The 19,805-nt window shown below is 36.1% G+C and overlaps 2 protein-coding genes across 2 annotated transcripts; one reads left to right on the plus strand and one right to left on the minus strand.

Moving 5' to 3' along the window:
• Positions 1 to 1,231: 1,231 nt before the first annotated feature.
• LOC145567563 (cationic amino acid transporter 2, vacuolar-like) lies at positions 1,232 to 9,733 on the plus strand. Its single transcript, XM_081626869.1, has 14 exons — positions 1,232 to 1,722; positions 3,588 to 3,789; positions 3,933 to 4,017; positions 4,336 to 4,476; positions 4,584 to 4,702; positions 4,791 to 4,887; positions 4,984 to 5,156; positions 5,251 to 5,317; positions 5,462 to 5,620; positions 5,860 to 6,106; positions 6,378 to 6,486; positions 8,402 to 8,514; positions 9,077 to 9,152; positions 9,359 to 9,733. The coding sequence occupies exons 1-14, from the start codon at positions 1,554 to 1,556 to the stop codon at positions 9,513 to 9,515; spliced, it is 1,914 nt and encodes a 637-aa protein (XP_081482995.1). The 5' UTR covers positions 1,232 to 1,553; the 3' UTR covers positions 9,516 to 9,733.
• A 138-nt stretch (positions 9,734 to 9,871) lies between these two features.
• Positions 9,872 to 14,435, minus strand: LOC145567564 (uncharacterized). The gene is made up of 4 exons (XM_081626870.1): positions 14,229 to 14,435; positions 13,843 to 14,095; positions 13,349 to 13,374; positions 9,872 to 10,272 (listed from the first exon to the last, which is right to left on the minus strand). Exons 1-4 carry the CDS (start codon positions 14,277 to 14,279, stop codon positions 10,105 to 10,107), a joined length of 498 nt encoding a protein of 165 aa, XP_081482996.1. The 5' UTR covers positions 14,280 to 14,435; the 3' UTR covers positions 9,872 to 10,104.
• Between the last annotated feature and the right edge of the window lie 5,370 nt (positions 14,436 to 19,805).

A 19,805-nucleotide genomic window follows, 5' to 3' on the forward strand; every position in this document is an offset into this window, starting at 1 on the left:
AAAAGAATCTAATCTAATATATAGATATAAATGGGAGTTTTTTCCCAAGTTTTTAGAGAGCCACGTAGGATTTTATTTTTTCAGCGTGCCATGTAGAATAATAAATTTTAGTGGTAGCCAATTAAATATGAGATTATTAATTTCTTTTATAATTAAATAATTTAAATGACACGTAAACAAAATTGATGAATGAGATTTTTCAGTTTAAATTAATTAAATATAAAATATTATCTTTTGATATTAGGAATTTTATCTAAATACATAACAAATTTTAGCACATATATATATATATAATTTTTTTTTTAAATTCAAACAAACCGTGCATCGCACGAGATTTAGTTTATTTTATCTGTTTCTTTTATAATTCAATTTTTGTCATTCTACCACGTCTCTCCTTCTTCTTCTTCGGGGGTTTCGAAGCTGCACTTTTTGTATGCTTTGAAATCTCTCCTTTTCTCTCTCTACTTTATCTCTCATCGTTTTTCTTCGGAAAACTCTCCAATGGCGGGAGATTTTATATATATATATATATATATATATATATATATATATATATATATATATATATATATATATATATATATATATAAAAGGGAGTTTTTTCCCGATGTTTTTAGAGAGCTACGTAGGATTTAATTTTCTTAGCGGCCATGTAAGATTATAAATTTTAGTTGTAGCCAATTAAATAAGAGATTATTAATTTCTTTTAGAATTAATTAATTCAAATGCCACGCAAGCAAAGTTGGCGAATGATATTTTTAAGTTTAAATTAATTAAATATAAAATATTATCTTTTGATATTAGGAATTTTATCTAAATATGTAACAAATTTTAGCACATAAATAAAAAAAATATATTTTTAAAAATTCAAACAAACCGTGCATCGCACGGGCTTCATCTAGTATACTGTATAATTGTATGTGAAATTTAATAGATTAATAAAAAGTTGGTTTAAATGGTAATTGTATGATCTTTATGTGTTAAAAATTACGGGTTTAAAGTTAGCTCAAATCAAAGATTTAGCATTGCGATTAATTTAAAATGGATGGAATAACATGAACATCAAATTATTCAACCCCACACATTATCACACATCAATAAACGGATGTTTGATTACCGATTTTTTATTCAAGATTCTCGATCCATCGGCCATATTGCACAAGATTGCGAAACCCCACACATTATCACACATCAATAATGATGAAATCTTTGTCTTAATAAATCACCCACCTTCGATTGCCAATTCAATCATCCATATTACTAAAATAAGGACTTTCAAGAGGTTATATAGCTACCAAAAAACGTGGGTTAAGTAGCAAGTTCTTCTCTAGAGGTGAAGAGCTTCTCACTACCCACTTATCCATTCTCTCTCCTCTTCACGTTACCCAATTATTCAACCCTAAAAATCTATAACTGCACGCAATCAAGTGTTTTGAACCAATAATTTCTGGGTTTGTTGTTGAATTTTATTGGGTATTGTTTGAATTTGATGGTGGGTTTTTGAGAGGACCCAATTTTGAAGAAGTATAAAGAAAGAGGAGATAGAAAATTAGATGGGATTTGGGGAAGAAATTATGTTTGGGGGTGGTGATAATTATGATGGATTGAGAAGTTTTGTAAGGAGAAAACGTGTGGATTCAGAAAATAGCAACCACAATTCTTCTTCAACTGGTGGGCACCAATTAGCTAAAGCTTTGACTGTTCCTGATCTTGTTGCTATTGGTAATTTCACTTTCCTTTGTTTAAGTTTTGTTATGGTAATATTTTTTTGTATGTCAATTCAATTTATGTAATGGTTTACTTGAATATGACCTTGTTTTATTGCTGACAATCATTCGTTTATATTATGTATGAAGTAGTGTTACCGTTTTAGAACTCTGTTATGGTAGAGTATATTTTCGTAGATTATATTTTCGATGTAGAGAGTGGACAAAGGACACTAATGGAGACGGGATTTATTATTTGGTTTGGGTATTACCCTTCAGGCATTAACCAAACAAACTAGTTGGCATTCGCATTATATTTAAGTAATCGATTGCTGACTATAGTAATAATCATATATATCAATATAGAAGGTTGGTATATGATGCAAAAGTGAGGTGGGATTCAAACTGGGAATATTCAATTACTCAAGTTGAGATTTTGCTACTTGTGATTGTAGGTTCTGTATGAAATTACTCAATAAGTATATACTAAGTAGATATATGCTTATAACAGCTGGTGTTAGTCAAAAGGAGATGGCATATTATGTATAAGTTTTTCATAAGTTAGCAGTTCACTATTAGTAGTTTGCTTTTTGGATGTGTAAGCTAATTCATATGGAAAGGTGTAGCATAAGGTAAAGTAACATTTTAAGCCGTAATAGGGCTATGAATATGATACTTATGATCATTCTTATGCAACACTCGCTGTGTAAAAGTTGAGTGGGAGAATATTTTATTCAAAAAAATGATAATGTGAGTATATGCGAGGACCATGGGAAGCTAGAGAAATAATTTTAAAAAAATAGCAAATGGGGTTAACGGTAGGAGAAAGAAAGGGATATTTCCATTTAAGTGATGCACTTATTCAGATACGGAGGGAGTATGAGAGAGTGGGTTATATGTGTGGTTTGGTTTCCAATATTAGAGTATGGAAGCTCATGATAGCTATGGGTGAAGCACTCATTGTGTTGATGTCAAGGTAGATGTAAAAGCTCATGAATGCTTTGTAGAGTTTAAATCTATTTCTTTGTCAAACATCTATGGAAGCTCATGAATGCTATGGGTGAAGCACTCATTGTGTTGATGTCAAGGTAGATGTAAAAGCTCATGAATTCTTTGTAGAGTTTTAAATCTATTTCTTTGTCAAACATGGGAGTTTGACAAAGAAATAGATTTAAAACTCTACAAAGGATGGAACTCCCACTAAGCTCCTATAATTCCCAATCCCTTTTTGAATGAAATCATGTATATTCCTAGAAAAGCTATCATCATCGCTCAGCCAAATGAAAGATGAATGAGGATGATGTGAAGTTGACAATCTTTAAAGAGAATGGAAAAAGGATACTAAGAGGTTGACTTCGTGTCCAAGAATCCTCTCTAATAACAAAGTGCTATACTTATCCATGTTACAATTGACCAAGGAATGAAGCGAGCCCTTCAATTGAACTTCCAAGAGCTATTGTGAGGAACCATTTGGCACAAGTCATTTGGTTTGTTTGTATAAACTTGGTTGTGCCTTTTGCAGATAGAAGTTGGAAGGCAAAGGGAGCACACGATTTTGTGGCAAGATGCTTATGTGGGTGCTTTGGCTTGAAAGGATGATATGCTGAGTTGTAGTTGGGACTTTGAGAGTATTCTTTGGTTACTTTAATGGAAGCATGTAGTTTATTTAGCTTCTCTTGGTCTTATGATCATGGGGCATCCTTTAACATGTCCCATTCTGATGTAATGATGCATTACGAGACTGGATTTTTTTTTTTCCTTGACTTCTGGTTGATCTTATCCCCTTACTTTGTATCATATTGTTTTCTGTTACATACACATGGAAAGTGGTAGTACTATACATCTAATTGTGACACTAAAGCTTTTGGTTTGTTGTGCTAGGTGTTGGTTCAACTATTGGAGCTGGCGTTTATATACTTATTGGCACAGTAGCAAGAGAGCACTCTGGACCATCACTTGCTATTTCTTTCCTTATAGCTGGTATAGCAGCTGGCATTTCGGCCTTTTGTTATGCAGAGCTTGCTAGTCGATGTCCTTCTGCTGGAAGTGCTTATCATTACTCCTACATATGTGTTGGGGAAAGGTGATAAATAAGTAATTCTTTTGTTCTGAAGTCTTCATAATTTTCAGTTTCTAGTCCTAGAGGCTAAATGGTACTTTGTAGAGTTTAAACAAGGTTTTGCAAAAATAAGCTTATGATCTGAAGTTGGCTTATTTGTAATTCAGTGTTGCTTGGTTAATTGGTTGGGCTTTGATTCTGGAATATACTGTCGGTGGTTCTGCTGTTGCTCGTGGTATCTCGCCAAATCTGGTGTGTTTCATTTCTTTTCATCTAAATGCCTGAGATACTTAGCCCAGATCTGCTTTGGCAAGCTGTACAGTACTTTAATTTAATGGTACCTATTCAGGAACTGTATTGTGATCCTAATCTTCATGGTCGTTACTTGCTATGCAAGTAGGTTATTTTAAGATGTCCCTTGGTTCCATGCTGTTATGTTGAAAGCTGCATCATTTTTTGTAACCAACAGCAGTGCAAACTGTGCTGAGCTCTGTCACTTGGTTTGATTATGTTAGCTTATTGGCGAAAGTTTGTGGACCTGACCCCTTATTTTGCATTTAAATATGTTAGGCATTGCTCTTTGGTGGTGAGAACAGTCTGCCTTCCTTTCTGGCCCGCCAATATATTCCTTTTCTTGACATCACAGTTGACCCTTGTGCCGCTGTACTTGTATTAGTCGTCGCTGCACTTCTATGTGTTGGAATCAAGGAGGTATACAGTTCTCTTTATCAATTCTGAATGCTCTCTCGTCTCTACTTTAACTTAATCTCTGTATGGTTGTAAAAGCTAATATAATTAGACATTATTAAATTTTGCAGAGTACTTTTGCACAAGGCATTGTCACGTCAGGAAATGTATGTGCTATGATGTTTGTTATAATTGCTGGTGGGTATCTTGGATTCCAGAATGGATGGCCTGGATATGATCTATCTACAGGGTAATATATTTTAACATATTCAAATTTTCTTCTGACCTGTCATCTTAGATCAATGACTATAACCATTTATACCCTCCCCTTGTTCTAGATTCTTTCCATTTGGGGTGGATGGAATGCTTGCTGGCTCTGCAACTGTCTTCTTTGCATACATTGGCTTTGATTCAGTGGCAAGCACTGCTGAGGAGGTAGTACATTACCTGCTAAATTTTGTTCAAAGAACTGTTTTGATATTGCTTCCTTGCTCAAAGAACGTGAAAGATGCATATTTTTTTTCTTGGCAGGTGAAACATCCGCAAAGGGATTTGCCAATAGGAATAGCTGCTGCACTATCTATATGCTGTGCATTATACATGCTGGTTTCTATTGTTGTCATTGGTCTGGTACCCTATTATGCTATGGATCCCGATACGCCTATATCTTCTGCATTTTCAAATCATGGGTTGCAATGGGCAGCGTAAGTTTTATTAGATGTGTTTTCGCATATATTTACATCACAGCTACATGCGAAACGTGACAAGTTTTTAAGAAATTTTTTAAAACATCTGCAGATATATCATTACTGTCGGAGCAGTTACAGCTCTCTGTTCAACATTGATGGGTTCACTTCTGCCCCAGGTAGGCTACTGCTTTTAGGTTTTTTCTTTTCTTGGAGCCTGAAGGATAGCATAAGTTTCAAGCTATTGAAATCTTCTGTAAACATATTTTTATAATTGAAAAACATTATATATGTTTCTAATAAATCCGTCTGTATTATTTCAGCCACGAATTCTCATGGCAATGTCTAGAGATGGTTTGCTGCCATCCTTTTTCTCAGATGTCAGCAAAAAAACTCAGGTCCCTGTGAAGAGCACTATAACTACTGGAATTGTTTCTGCACTGCTTTCGTTCTCTATGGATGTTTCACAATTGGCAGGGATGGTAAGTTTTGTATAAACCTTTTATTAATATATATGACTGGTTTGTCATGATTTGTGGTGGATAATGTCTAAAATTTTCAACTTCTTTGGCATAGCTTCAATTAGCATGACATTGTCTAACGCTGTGTGTATAATTCCATTGATCGATTGTAGCCCTTGGATTTGCAGATTTAGATGTCAGATTGGTTTTGTCATACCCCAAAAATGTAGCCAAACTAATTTATTGCATTTGTGGTGCAGGTCAGTGTCGGTACACTACTGGCATTCACTATGGTGGCTATCTCACTTCTAATAATAAGATATGTGCCACCAGATGTGGTGCCACTTCCGTCATCACTTCAGGATTCTATAGATGCTGTTACATTGCGATACAATGACTTTACAAAGGATTTTGGCACTTCTGAGGATATTGCCAAACCACTACTTGGTGGAGCCACCGTGGAAGCCAGTTTTCCTTTGCTTTTAAAGCAAGTAGCTGATGGCAGTTGTAAGTTCATTCAACATAGCACTTTCTTCTATCTTGGTAGGGTTTGGTTGTTAAAATTGGTTAAGATTGACTAGGATAGTTGACTAGCTTTTGCTGTAGATAATCTAAACTTCGGTCTTTCTGGTAAGAACATGGAACTCTATCAAATGAGAAGGAGAAAATCAAATTACTTTTCAAGTTGTATTTTACTCTTGAGCTGTATCCAAAATTGTTTGTGTTTATATTTCACATTTCTCAATCAAAAACCAGTAGTGATTTGATCATTTGACAGATACTCTAAGTGATGCCAATAGAAGAAAAGTTGCGGGTTGGACTATCATGCTTACTTGTATCGGAGTGCTGCTCCTCACATCTTCTGCTTCTTATGTAGGTCTTCCCAGGTATGTGATTCAATGAAACACATTTTCAAACATGTTATTGAAATCCTTATAATTGGGTATTCTCCATCACATGTATTAGATTTTACAGCTATGCCCCTGTGTTGTCTCATTTCACCTAAAATAACCTTTTAACATTTTTTTAACACATTAAAATGTTCCTTTCTCACAAATGAAGTTGGGTCCTTGCATCCATCAATATATAGTGATGATAGGCATCGTGTACATAAGTTGCAATGCCATTGTTTGAACATTTTTCAATGCCATGTCAATTATTCAGAATCAATTTTGGGTACTTAAAGATATGATTTTGATAAAGTAGATAATCTAAGGACATTATGGTCATTGTACTCCCTGTACATGTAAGAATTATGTCACTAAGATAGGTCATGAGGAATACCATTTATATAAATCATGTACATCTAAGTGCTGCATATAAACATTAAATACATTTTCTAAATTGATATTAATTTAGAAATGCTTGATTAATGTTTGATTTAAACTTAATACTTCACTTTTAGCTTTATATAATGGTTGTGTACTTGTGTGTATCATTTTCCTCATATTAATATTAGGTCCCATGAGAAATTGCAAAATCATAAAGGGTACTTCTTAGAATTTCAGAAAGAAATTATACCTAACATTACCTATAGTACAAAGCAAGAACAATATAAAAAAATAAAATAAAATAAAATAATTAAAAAAAGGATATTTTAAAAAAAAAATAAAGAGAGGGGAGGGGGAAGATCTTGGTGGGAAACATTATAAATGAGATTTGTTTTTGTATAAAATTTTGATTTTTAGCCATCTATTCTATTATATACTCCCTCCATTTCTAATTAATAGTAACACTAGGATTGAGACATAGTTTTGCAAAAATTATAGGGTGGAGAGTTGGGAACCAAAGTGAAAACTTTTTAATATAGAGTATAGTTTGTAGGGAGGGGGATATTTAGTTGTTATTGGTTGAGAGAAATGATAATATAATAGTTTGCTCTCGCCAAATAAAGAAGTGCTGCAAAATTTGCAATTAATCAAATACTCAAAAATAAGTAAGTGTTGCAATTAATCAAAAACGGAGAAAGTATATGGTACAAAATGTTGGGTTGTGAAGCATTGTCACGTTCATAAGATGAATGTGGCATAGTTGCGCGTACTACATTTGATGTGTGGTCATACAAGAAAGGATCAGTTGAGGAAAGAGATAATTATTAGGACGAAAGTAGGGTTACATACATCTATTGAGAACAAAATGGGGAAGAATCACCTTAGGTGGTTTGGCCATGTAAGATGAAGATTGAGTGAGACTCTGGTAAGGAAGCTTAAAAGTGGCTAAGTGATGGAATCATGAGGGGTAGGGGAAGACCTAAGTAAACACAGAGGAGTGATTGAGATTGATATGAATCTTATGGGGATTGACAAAAAGATCTGTTGGTTAGGGCGGAGTGAAGGGAGAAAATCTACACCGAGGACATGTCATGACCTTTTATATATAGCTTTTGTGTGTGTGTTTGTGTTTGCGTGCATGTGTGTGAACTTTTTTGTGTTTTGCAAATTCTATTTATTTTCATTGTTAAGCCTTTTTCAAAAATTGTTGTGTTTTACTTGCATATTTTTCCTCTCTTTTTATTTTCCCTTTGCCCCCTTGTTTGAAACTTTCTCGATTTGTTTTTTTTTTTTTTTTTTTTTTTTTTTGGTTCTCTTTTTGGATTTTTGTGTTCCATAGCCCCCCTCCCCCAGCAGTTCTTTGCTCACTATTTTTTTTCCTCGTTTTACGTCCTTTGTCATTGTATCATTTTCTTTCTTTATTACATAAATTGCGGATGGTGCCTTATGATGATTCCTGTTAGCTGACCCCAAATCATTTTGGGACTAATGTGTTAATTATAGTACTGTTCTAATTTGGTTTTTTCATCAGCGTGTTTCGATACACGTTGTGCGGAGTGGGTGGTGGTCTTCTTCTATCTGGTCTGACAGTGCTCACTTGCATTGAACAAGATGATGCCAGACATAGCTTTGGCCACACTGGAGGTATGTTCTGCTTAAATGAGAATAAATATTTCATTGCAAAATAACTTTTTTTTTTTCTTTGACAATGAAAAGGCTTTTTGTGCGGGTAAGTATGAAAAGTAAAAGGCAAACTGGCTATAACAGCAGTGCCATGGCCAGTGACTTCATAATGAATTTTGATGCTACTCGCATCAGTAAGAAAATTAAAAGGGGTGTGAAATGCTTAGATCAGGCAGAATCTTCTGCTGAATTAAAAGCATTTTCTGTTGGTACCCAGAAATTTAATTGAAAATGGTGGTTAACTCCTTTTATCCAGAATTCCAGATAATACCCAAGTATATATTACTAGAATTTTATTTACTCTCCTCTCCCATTTTCCTTATTCATTGATCAGTAAATCCTTGGATATATCCTACTGTAAATTTGTAACTGTAAATTATTGTACTAGTGGAGTTTTGTCTATTGCTGTCAATATCAATGATCTGCCTGAAATGTGCTTCTAGTGCTTATAAATCATTAGTTTAGACTGCCATGGCCATCAATTTCTAAAGTATTTGCGATATTTGATTATATGTTCTTCCAGGTTTTATCTGCCCATTGGTTCCTCTACTGCCAATTGCCTGCATTTTGATCAATGTCTACTTGCTGATAAACTTGGGGTAAGTACTACTTTTCTCGTTCTCATACATTTCAATTTATGTGTTAATCAAAAAAATTGAGGATCATTTGACTACTGAGAGATTTGCAAATTTAAAAATTGGAGATCATTTATTGCTTAATATAATTACCATTTACCTATTAAATACGAAGTATTTGGAATAAATTAATGTCTTAAGCCTGACTGAATTTCTTTTGACTGGTTCAGAGTTGATACTTGGATGCGAGTCTCAGTGTGGCTTCTAATTGGGGTGCTTGTTTACTTAGTGTATGGAAGAAGACACAGCTCCCTAAAGAATGTAGTGTACGTACCAACAGCTCATGTCGATGAGATATGCAGTAGCTCACAGGATATTTTGGCGTAGCCTTTTACAGCCAGTAGGCTTCTTGTTGTGCTTTAAATGTTTTAGGTGTACACTAGTTTGCATGTGTTACAGGGGGCAGTTTATTGTATCCGCTGCTGGCTGTATGTTGTGTATACGTGTATCAAATTGTTACAAAAGTTTACCGTTTACAAAAATGTAAATATGTAATCTTATGCAAATTCTCATCCTACATACAATGTTTTAAGTTATTGTTTCTCTATTGATGCGTAAGGTAAGTGTTAAACTGTAGTATACAATGATTGACAATGCAGCAAAGACCAGATTGTAAAGGATTGAGGACAGACAATACATATGCAACTTATTTAACATGTTCATTTAGAATACATTATTATTAGGTTTTTCTCAGTATTTTTCAGTTTTCCAGCAGACATCGCTCTTCAAACTGACTTGAGAAAGTTTAAATTTAACTTTGAATTGAACCCGAACAGCCTTAGGTCTCAACATTTGCAGCTGTAATTTCTATTACACTGAATTAGAACTAGAATTTACATTATCTCTCCAGGTAAAAAGAGAACAGACTAAATTATCGTATTGACACATCGTTTCTATAGTGTAAGATGGTCAAGTACTACAAAAACGAGTTGATGAACAGCACAAGTCTTGGTAGATTTTCAAGAGCTAATGTAAAAATTCCACCAAGTAGAAAAATGAAAAGAAGAGCAACAAATATCTTCCCAATGTAAAGATAATTGATTGTTGGCTCTGAATCTTGTCTCTTTGCTCCAGCATTTAATTCCTGCAAAAGTTATGAACCAGAACATTCAAATCAGGCTTCAGTACAAAACCGTAATGACAGAATACTCATCTCGACAGTGATTTAATTATTAATTAATACTCATTCCGTCCCAACATACTAACACGTAATTCACTTACATAAAACTTAAAAAGCTACTCCGTTAAATTTGACAAGGAAAACTACGGGGTATTCCATATTTAGTACTCAACTATGGGATTGATTGTGAATATAAATATATAATACTCTCTTAGATTTATATTTAAAATTTATACTCAGTCTCTTAACAGTTTTTCTGATTTTAAAATATTTTAACGAGACAATCACGGTCCAAATGGAAAGAACTTTTGGGATACAGTCACACGGGTGGTAACTTCTATGACGGTACAATAATAGTTAGGCCACCAAACAACAAATGCAGCCTATTTTTTGGGAAGCTAAATAGTAAATCATACTAGTATAAATCAAATCAAGACCGAGGTAAGTAGGTTACCAACTTCCCACCGACAGTACCTGAAGATGGATATTTTCGTGAACATGCTGCTTAGATAGACAGATATTTTCAGACATTAATCAAATGATTAATCCAAAACATTCCTGTTTAGATGAATTCCGTTATCTAAACTGAGGATGATATAAGTATGACATTTTATCTAGTCTCCTAACAAAAGACAACAAATTTCATCAAAATGCAGGCCAAACCCAGCATTCTAAGATTCGTCCAACGGCTTTTGCTCTAAGTTCTACGTAGAAATAATGAACTCTTAACAGTACAACATTGCTTCTTCATCAAATGTCTTAAGTTTTACAGGACAAAATCCTATCGTTTTCCAATCAGCTGACAAAGAATAAATACCAATACTAGTCTATGTTATAATTTTACGACACATATTAAAGGGTTTCTTTCAAGTACATTATCCTAAACAAGGTCCTTCTGATCTGTTTCCTTATATGTTCTTCCATCTACTTTATTCAGAAACTTATGATCTGTTTCATAACAATCATTTTGTTTATAACAGAATCTGCAAGACTGAGCATTACTTGGACATTGTACATGGGCACTTGTTGCCCACCGATATGATTCAGAATAAAGGAAATTGATAGTTTTCCCTCTGATCTTTTCCAAGCCAATCAAAACAGCATATACATTTTTTTTTCGCCCAATCTTTATTCGAGGACATGATTTAGAAAGCCAAAAATACTATCTTAGTCAATTCTATGGTCTTCTCATTTTTAATTTTTCAACAAAGGAGTATCCTATGATTCCTATCACAAGATGTGCAAAAAAAACATGTCCTTTAACAGGACAAGGACAACACTACTACACTGCCACAAAAGTTCAAACAACCTTTTGTCCAGCGAAAAAGTTATTAATTCTGAGGGTAGGGTAGTCAGGATTGTAGGAGCAACAGCACTAAATACTGTCCACAAAAGACCTGTCATAGGAAAATCCAAAGAACAAGAGTTGGCCTCCTAATTCTGCTGCAATTGGATGGTGGAGCCTCTCAAGCTCATTTTTTTTATTCAGGCCAAGCTTGTGTAATGCTTCGCATGCTTTTTAATGGAAGACAAAAGATAAAATTCTTAAGTAAATTATCTCCAACTGATATTGCAGTAAATCCAGCAGCATTCTAGTGTTACAAAGCTTACTACTTTGCATACAACACTTTCACGCTTATAACTTAATCATTAAACTCATCAGACATTATTAGTAAAAACATCACTAACAGGGTGGAGCCAAGCTTACAGTCTGGGGGTTCCAACAACTAAGTTCCAAAATATTTTTTACTCGAGGTTTTTGCTTGATTCTTCTGGGAGCAACAAAAGAAAAGAATAATTGGCTTAATCAATATTTGAAGCTTCATTTCATTCAAAGATATTCAATTGCACTAGTCAGTGGTTTTCACATAATAGTGCTTAACCCTATTCTCAGAAAGTAAGAACTATCTCGAAATTTCCAAAATAACTTTGACAAGAGCCTTGACAAGAAATGAAGTTTTATGGAAATAGAGGAATGTATAAGATGGAAGCTATTTATTTGCAACAAGCTCCAAAAACAGCTCTCTTCTGTCAATGTTATGAAACCAAATTTAAGACCACTAGGCTTTCCAGAGAATACATGTTAGGTATTGTTATCTTTTTTCCATCCAGCAAAGCAGTTCTAAAGCAGTTCTAGATTGCTAAGAGGCATAATAGAATTTTAATAGAAAGACTAATTAGCTTATGACTTTATGAGTGCATGAATAGAACCACGCATACTCATTAGAATAAAAGAATCTCTCATTTTTTGTGCCAATGAATATGAAGTAATGTAGAAAGTTGAAACATTATCCATGGAAAATTATGCTGCACAATAGATTCCTATTCAAGTTTTCATTGATTTCTCCAGCATAACTGATTCCATCTAAAGAAAAAACGTAGCATAACAGAGCATCCATCTCTATTATCCTTCAATTAATCAATCAAAGTCTTAATCCCATATACATCTCTATTATCCTTGTAAGCTGTAAAAGTTCATTTAACCTTGCAAAAAGCACATAAGTACTTCTGCCAACTAGAACTATTGCGCAAATACTAAAGGGCAAAACTCTAATATTTCCTTACAGAATTGCTCACAGTTCCACAAATTGCCGGACACAATCCTACCCTGTCCAATTCTACCGCCATTTACATTCAAAGCTACAAAGACCGAAAGGAAGTAAAAAACAAAGATCAATGCATAGGTGCGGCAAGCACCCTCTTCTTGCAGGAATAACTGGAAGCAAGCTCCGAGACAAAATCAAAGCAAGCCACACTAGAAGAAAATCAATATTGTCATCTCCCATAGACTTTTTACTTGACTTGATCAACCTTTACTAACAACTATTTTGTCTTGAAGAATCAAAAAAACAAAAAGTGCACTCCTAATTGACCATTCAAAGGACAAATGATTAGTGCTTATAGTGGTACAGCACCTAAATCAGTCAAAAGGTAAGATCTTATAATGCACACAAGCCCAACATTCACCAAAAAAATATAGCAGAAGACTGAGTAAATCACATAACCACTAACAACAAGAAGTTGGGTTCGTTGCCATTACCTGCACGCCGTCGCGTTTCTTGTTAACTGCAAAACAACATCAAAAGAAAAAAAATATATCAGTGCAAACATAACCACATTATGCAGGTAGAAATGGGATAAAATAATTACTGTCTCCTTCACATATATATGGGGGCCACATTTGATTTCTATGGTAAAACCTTAGTAATTTTTTTAGTCCGAATGAGTCACAAGAGCATTACAAATTACAATTGGGGAAGAGAAGGATTCAAAACTTGCGACCTATTGTACACAAGCCTTCAATCTTTGTCGGGCCAAAAACTAATAGACATTTTTATCACTTCACAAATAAATGACATTCATTACATAACAATGATAGCAACAGTAATGTGTTCCTTAAATTATGACCCCAAAACAATTGTGATGAATAAAGGAACACAACAAATAGCAGTCCCTCCGTCCGAAATTAATAGTCACATCGTATATAGTGTAATTTGAACAAGTAACGTAACGATTAATCAAATTGGGACAAACCTTGTTGAGAGTCCAAAACAGTTTGCAACTTCCAACCATTGCCATAACTTAGAAGAACAGAACTGGGTCCAAAATTAATGGGTTCTTCTCCAAAATTAATGGGTTCTTCACCAGATTTAACAGCTTCAATGTACAAAGCATGAGGGGAAGTTGCATCCAGTTTATTATTGATCAATGATATTGCAAAACCTGCTTTTGTTCCTGGGGCAAATCGCCTCACAATCCCAGAACTTTTGCAAGTCACCTCTAAAAACTGCATCAATTTATATAGTATATGATTCAAAATTGAGCACCAAAAAAGTTGCAAAATTACTGAATTTTGACCGATTTGAGTTGGGGTTTTTGAGAGATAAACGAAGAGATTGATTTGAGGGAGATAGACTTACAAGTGGAGGAGGGAGTTCTGAGGATTTTGAAGATTCTTTTGGTTCCGCCATTGTAGACTTTGCTCGTGAAATTTTCTGATCCCTTCTTTGACCTTTCTATTCAACCATCTCTCATAGTTAATTGGAATTGGGCACTCAGTAAGACAATTAGTATCCGAATTGGGTAGATGAGTAAGGGTCGACGAGGAGAGGGTCAATCACGAATTCACAAGCCGCTCAAAGGTTTAGGTTTTTTGAATTTTAAACATACGGTTAATTATAAGAAAAATTGACATTTATTACCATCGAAAGCATCTTGTATTACATTTGCTATCCGTTTAAAAAAATATTTTATTTTACTACCATACAAATCCCTAAAATATATATATTTCACTATCAAAGACTAAGGCCGTTACTGATTCCGTTAGCCACCGTTCAACCACCTTGCAGCCACCCCTCCACTTCACTGCCACCCGTCCTCTCAACTGCCACTCCCTCCCCCCCTGCCAGCGCCGGCGTGACCCCACCCCCTCCCCCAAGCCGGCGCGACCCCACCCCTCCCTTTCCCCCACCTACGCAACCAAACCCCCCTCCCTTTTCCCATTCTTGCAGCCCCGATCCCCACCCTGAAACGGAAAACACCCCATTTCCCTCCCCCCACCGGAAATCCCCCCCTCCCTATTCCCCACCAAAATCAACCCCCCTCCCCTTCCCTTACCCTTTCGGCCATCCCTAATCCTAAACCACTAGCCCCAAACCACCCTAAACGAATTTTAGGGTTTCGCTTGAGATGGTTTTGGGGTGGTAATTTAGGGTTAGGGATGACCGAAAAGGGTAAGGGAAGGGGAGGGGTCGATTTCGGTGGAGAGAACGGGGCTGGGGGCGGATTCCGGTGGGAGGAAGGGGAAAGGGGTGGTTTTAGGTTCGGGGGTGGGGGTCAGGGCAGCGAGAACGGGGAAAGGGAAGGCTCGTTGGCTGCGTAAGGATTGGGGAAAGGGAGGGGGTGGGTTCGCGCCGGCACCAGCCAAAGCTCTGGGCACTGGCCGCCGGTAGGGGGGAGGGGGAAGGGGTGGCAGTTGAGGTGGAGGGGTGGCTGGATTACTTTGTTTTATTTTTTTTTAATTTTTTATTTTTGAATAAACTTAACGGATTCCATTAAGTGGTAGTGAAATTTTAATTGTGTGATTTTAGGTGGTAGCAAAATAAAATATTTTTTTTAAACGGGTAGCAAATGTGATACAGGGTGCTTTCGGTGGTAGCAAATGTCAATTTTTCCTTAATTATATTTTCTTTTTATAAAAAAAGTTTTTCATACGAAAGTGTTTTAACTTTGATTTATAAAGTTTTATGGTAAATTTTTGTTTTCAAAGATAGAAAAATAGAAAAATATTGAATTTCTTGTACATGATAGGCTAAAGTCGTAGTCACCCAATCAAAAATAATACCTAAATCCACTAACTATGCAGATAGGGAAGAAGGGTTGAACCGCAGGGAAACGAGTTAATTTATTCCTAATTAATCAATATAATCTAAATTATCAAGTAACCAATTTTTTATTATAAAAGGAAACTAAACTACTAAGAGTATAAGTGGGAATGAATAAAAGTAGGAGGAAAATCAATGAAATAAAAGCCTAGGACATAGGTTCACCAATAAACAATATTCCAGGGTAAAACATAACAATCAATCATCAATGTATCAATTAATCAGATCATAAAGGGATTTCGCTACGTATTACAATCACAGAGTTAATTTACCGATATTAAATCTCATCTCTCGAATCTCGACTTAACCATTTATAAATTAGTTCGCCTATTGAAATTAAGCCTAAACATCAATTCTCATCTCTCGAATCTCGAATCAATATTGCTAAACTCATACAATTAAACCAGACCTAATCTAATTGCATAGCATTAAATCAATCAATAAGAAATTAATCAAGCATTGATAACCAACAATAATAATTTACCCCTTCATATTATTTATGGATCCCCATAAACCCTAGAAAGAAAACTACTCAGACATAATCGAACATAAACTAAACAAAGCAATTAAAGGAAACACGATGAAAGAAATAAAGTAAAATAAATGAGATTAAAGTAGAAGAAATCGTTACCAAAGTAATCGGAATTAAGGAGTTGAATTAAGAACAAAAATGGAGAACAATGTTGTAGAGAGAGAAACTAATCTATAGCTAAGTAGAAAGAGAACGTCTAAGAGAAGCGGTCCTAAGCAAAAGCATTAAAATCGTATTTATACAATAACCCGAAATTACTCCTAAATAGAAACTAAGTAATCGTCGAAGAAGCCTCCCCAGAAACACGCGCCCTATCGGGCGTAGGGCCGCCCGATCGGGCCCGCCTTTTCTCTTCGCCCTCTTGTTCTGGGCATCCGCCCGATCGGGCTAAAGCTTGCCCGATCGGGCCCGGCTATATGCTGGACTTGGATTGGGCTCCATTCTTGGCCCAATTCGAATCTCCACTTCGGGTCTTGAATACTCGGTGTCCAAAAGCAATCGGTCATGCCTTCAAATGCTCGTAGTTGTACCGCAATAATCCCGGGAAAAAGCTCCAAAGATGCAATTCCCTACAAAACTCAACCGAAACTACAAAAACACTAGAAAACACCAATTAGTAATAAAAGTGGCTCTAACGAGCCAAAAACACTACTAATTATGACCAAGGGACGGGGGTAAAACACCATATAAAGTAGACATATCAAACTCCCCCAAGCCAAATCTTTGCTTGTCCCTAAGCAAAGAGCTCATCAATGAATACATAAAACATGCCTCACCCCAAATAATCAAAATCAAGAACCAACAATTCAAGGCAAATCCAATAAACATGCTTCAACGTCAATCAATCTCATTCATCTAATCACTCATCCTCCCCAACAATTGTCAAGTAGAGCAAACCACATGAGCATATAGAATTCAAGACTAGTGCTCACACACTCAACTCTCATTTATATGGCGAGTAAAAGATGCACTCGATCGTTCTCCATCCCAACCCCTTTAATGTGAACAATGCCCTCCCAATTCACACTCTCGTGTGTTTGAAAAGACATACACTCAACCTACTAGTCGACTCGAAATATGTCAAATCATAACTTGCATTGATAAGCAACACTTTCACATCTACACAACTCTATGCACAAGGTCTAAAGGTCTTTAAATCTTGTAATGTAAGGCTAGGGAAAAAGGGTAGGATATATTTGGGAATAAGTGAAAGAAAAGCTATGCTTAAAGGGAGCCAAATCCTAATAAAACCCATGATCAAAATAAATAATGATCAACATCTCCAACAAAAACCCACCAAATACAACTCCAAAAATATCAAACAATCCCAACTCTTACAATTTCACTCATAAAAATATAATAATGTAGAACTCGAGTGAATCACAAACTCAATTTTTTTCTTTCTTTTCTTTTGATCAACCTTCACTTAGAACACTTGAACATTAAACATTTTTTTTTCTTTTTTTTCGAACTTCTTTTTTTTTCCTTTCATATCATCGTACTTTATTTTTTCAAGACAATTCAACTTCCAAACTCATTAAAAATAAAATACGATCAAGAACAAATAACTTCTCAAAACCCACCCAAATTGTGCAAATAATAAGCACACTACAAACTCCCTCACCTCACTCACTAATAGCTCCCCCAAGCCAAGCTTGGGACTAGTAACCAATGGGGCAAATATGGCTTGTAATGTGGCTAATAAACAACAAAAATTCAAGGCAACAACATGGGTAGCAAGAAGGGAACAAATGTAACTAATATCATCTGAAGGCCACCTAAAGAACAAATGCCTTCGTCCTCCTCATGTGCATAATAATGAGCCATGAAACACTACTCATAGTTGCAAACCAATACTCAAATTCATTGACATACCAGGAACTAACACACATTCCTAACCAAATCAACTAGTCAAGCACTATATTCACAAGTAGTTGGACAAAATTGACGCATGTTAAGGCATCCAAGCAATCAAAATTCAAATCATGATCAACAAATCCACAATGCTCATCATCATATACCAAGAATCAGAACAATATTTTTCAAGTATGGGGCACAGGGAAGCATGATTCATAATTCATTGGAACGTATTTTTGTATTTTTTTTTTAATTTTTTAATTTTTTTGTATTTTTCATATAGGAAAGCAATAAAAACTACACTAGAAAGCAAATAAATCTATACTAGAAAGAAATAAATAGAGAAAGGAGAGAGAGAATTACCATATGTACAAGATCATCTCCCCCAAGCCAAATCAATCAATGCCCTCATTGACTTGGGAGTGTAGCTAGGAGTAGCTACTCCTCATCCTCATCCTCGTCCATCCTCGAGCAACCTCCGCCATGGCTAGAGCTGGCACCTCCATGGCTCGAACCAACACCTCCATAACCCGAACCACCTGCAAAATAGTTAGGGTCCACATTCCCCCCAAGCCCACCAAAAGGAGCATCGACCCCATAACCATGGACCGAAGAATAGTCCACATAACTACCATAGGCACCGGGGGTCGAATACCCTCCTTGGGGGTATTGAAACCAATCGGGAACAAGAGCCTGGGGGGAATAGCCCCTCGGCGGGCATAGTCATCATACATGGGGTATAAACCCCTCCCTAGGTTTCGCTCCACATGCCCAACCCGTCTATCTAGAGAACCTATTCTAGTGTCAAGGTTTTGCACTAAACCCTCTACTCTTCCTTGTCCCCTCTCAATCATATCTAATTGGCTCCTAAAAGCCGAGAATTCATATGGGGCATTAGGATCAATGTTATAATCAACGGAAGAAGTAGGGATGTCATGCGTATAGGGTTGGGGCGGTGGTTGGAATGGAGGTTGTGGGTGGGGTGGTGTATGGTGAGCCGCTTGAGCCTCCCCTTAACCATCTAACTCGAATGTATAGGAAGGCTTACCCTTCTCAAACTTAGTCAAGGTGGGGTTAGGTAGCTTAAAGGCTTGGTCCTTCCTACCCGACTCTCGGTGGATTATCCACCACATCTCGCCACCCATGGGTTGGATCCAATTAAGGCCTCCTAGGTAAGCAAGGTCCATAAGGGTAGAGCCTTCTACTTTCCTATGGTCAGTAGGGGTGAAATCTAGGTGTTTGACCGCAATGTGGGTAACCAACCCACCAAAATAAATAGGTGCCCTATACCTACCGCCCTCGGCCGCATTGGCCGCCCGTTGGAAGTGTTGGGCTATCCTATGCGGGATGTTCAATTTCTCGCCTCTAAGGATCACATAGGAGGCCAACAACTCTATCTCATCCCTCCTTACATTGGCCGGTTCATGCCTCCCAAAGATGGTGAGGCCAACAAACCGTTGCCAAAATTTTGACACGGGATGTTGAATCCAAGTTCCCTTGACATGTTGGAGGTTAGTTAAACCCTCCCCTGTGATTTTTTGATAGACCAAGGCAATATGGTCTTGGGATGGTTCAATGGGTTTATCCGATTTTAACTCAAACAATTCACCAAATTCCTTCAAAGTCATTCTCACATCATTGTTAAGCAATCGGAATTGAACATGAGTAATAATAGCATTAGATTTAATCATATTAAAGCTAGAAATAAATTCCACGGTCAAATA

The sequence above is a fragment of the Chenopodium album genome, chromosome 11, assembly GCF_948465745.1.
Source record: "Chenopodium album chromosome 11, dcCheAlbu1.1, whole genome shotgun sequence".
Classification (NCBI taxonomy): Eukaryota; Viridiplantae; Streptophyta; class Magnoliopsida; order Caryophyllales; family Amaranthaceae; genus Chenopodium; species Chenopodium album.

Coding starts and splice junctions, on each gene's coding strand:
- LOC145567563 (XM_081626869.1), top strand. CDS start 1,554: ATGGGATTTGGGGAAGAAATTATGTTTGGGGGTGGTGATAATTATGAT. Junction 5,157..5,250: donor CATGGGTTGCAATGGGCAGC/GTAAGTTTTATT, acceptor AAACATCTGCAG/ATATATCATTACTGTCGGAG. Junction 5,318..5,461: donor TGGGTTCACTTCTGCCCCAG/GTAGGCTACTGC, acceptor GTATTATTTCAG/CCACGAATTCTCATGGCAAT.
- LOC145567564 (XM_081626870.1), bottom strand. CDS start 14,279: ATGGCGGAACCAAAAGAATCTTCAAAATCCTCAGAACTCCCTCCTCCA. Junction 14,096..14,228: donor CAGAACTCCCTCCTCCACTT/GTAAGTCTATCT, acceptor AAATTGATGCAG/TTTTTAGAGGTGACTTGCAA. Junction 10,273..13,348: donor AGAAACGCGACGGCGTGCAG/GTAATGGCAACG, acceptor TAACTTTTGCAG/GAATTAAATGCTGGAGCAAA.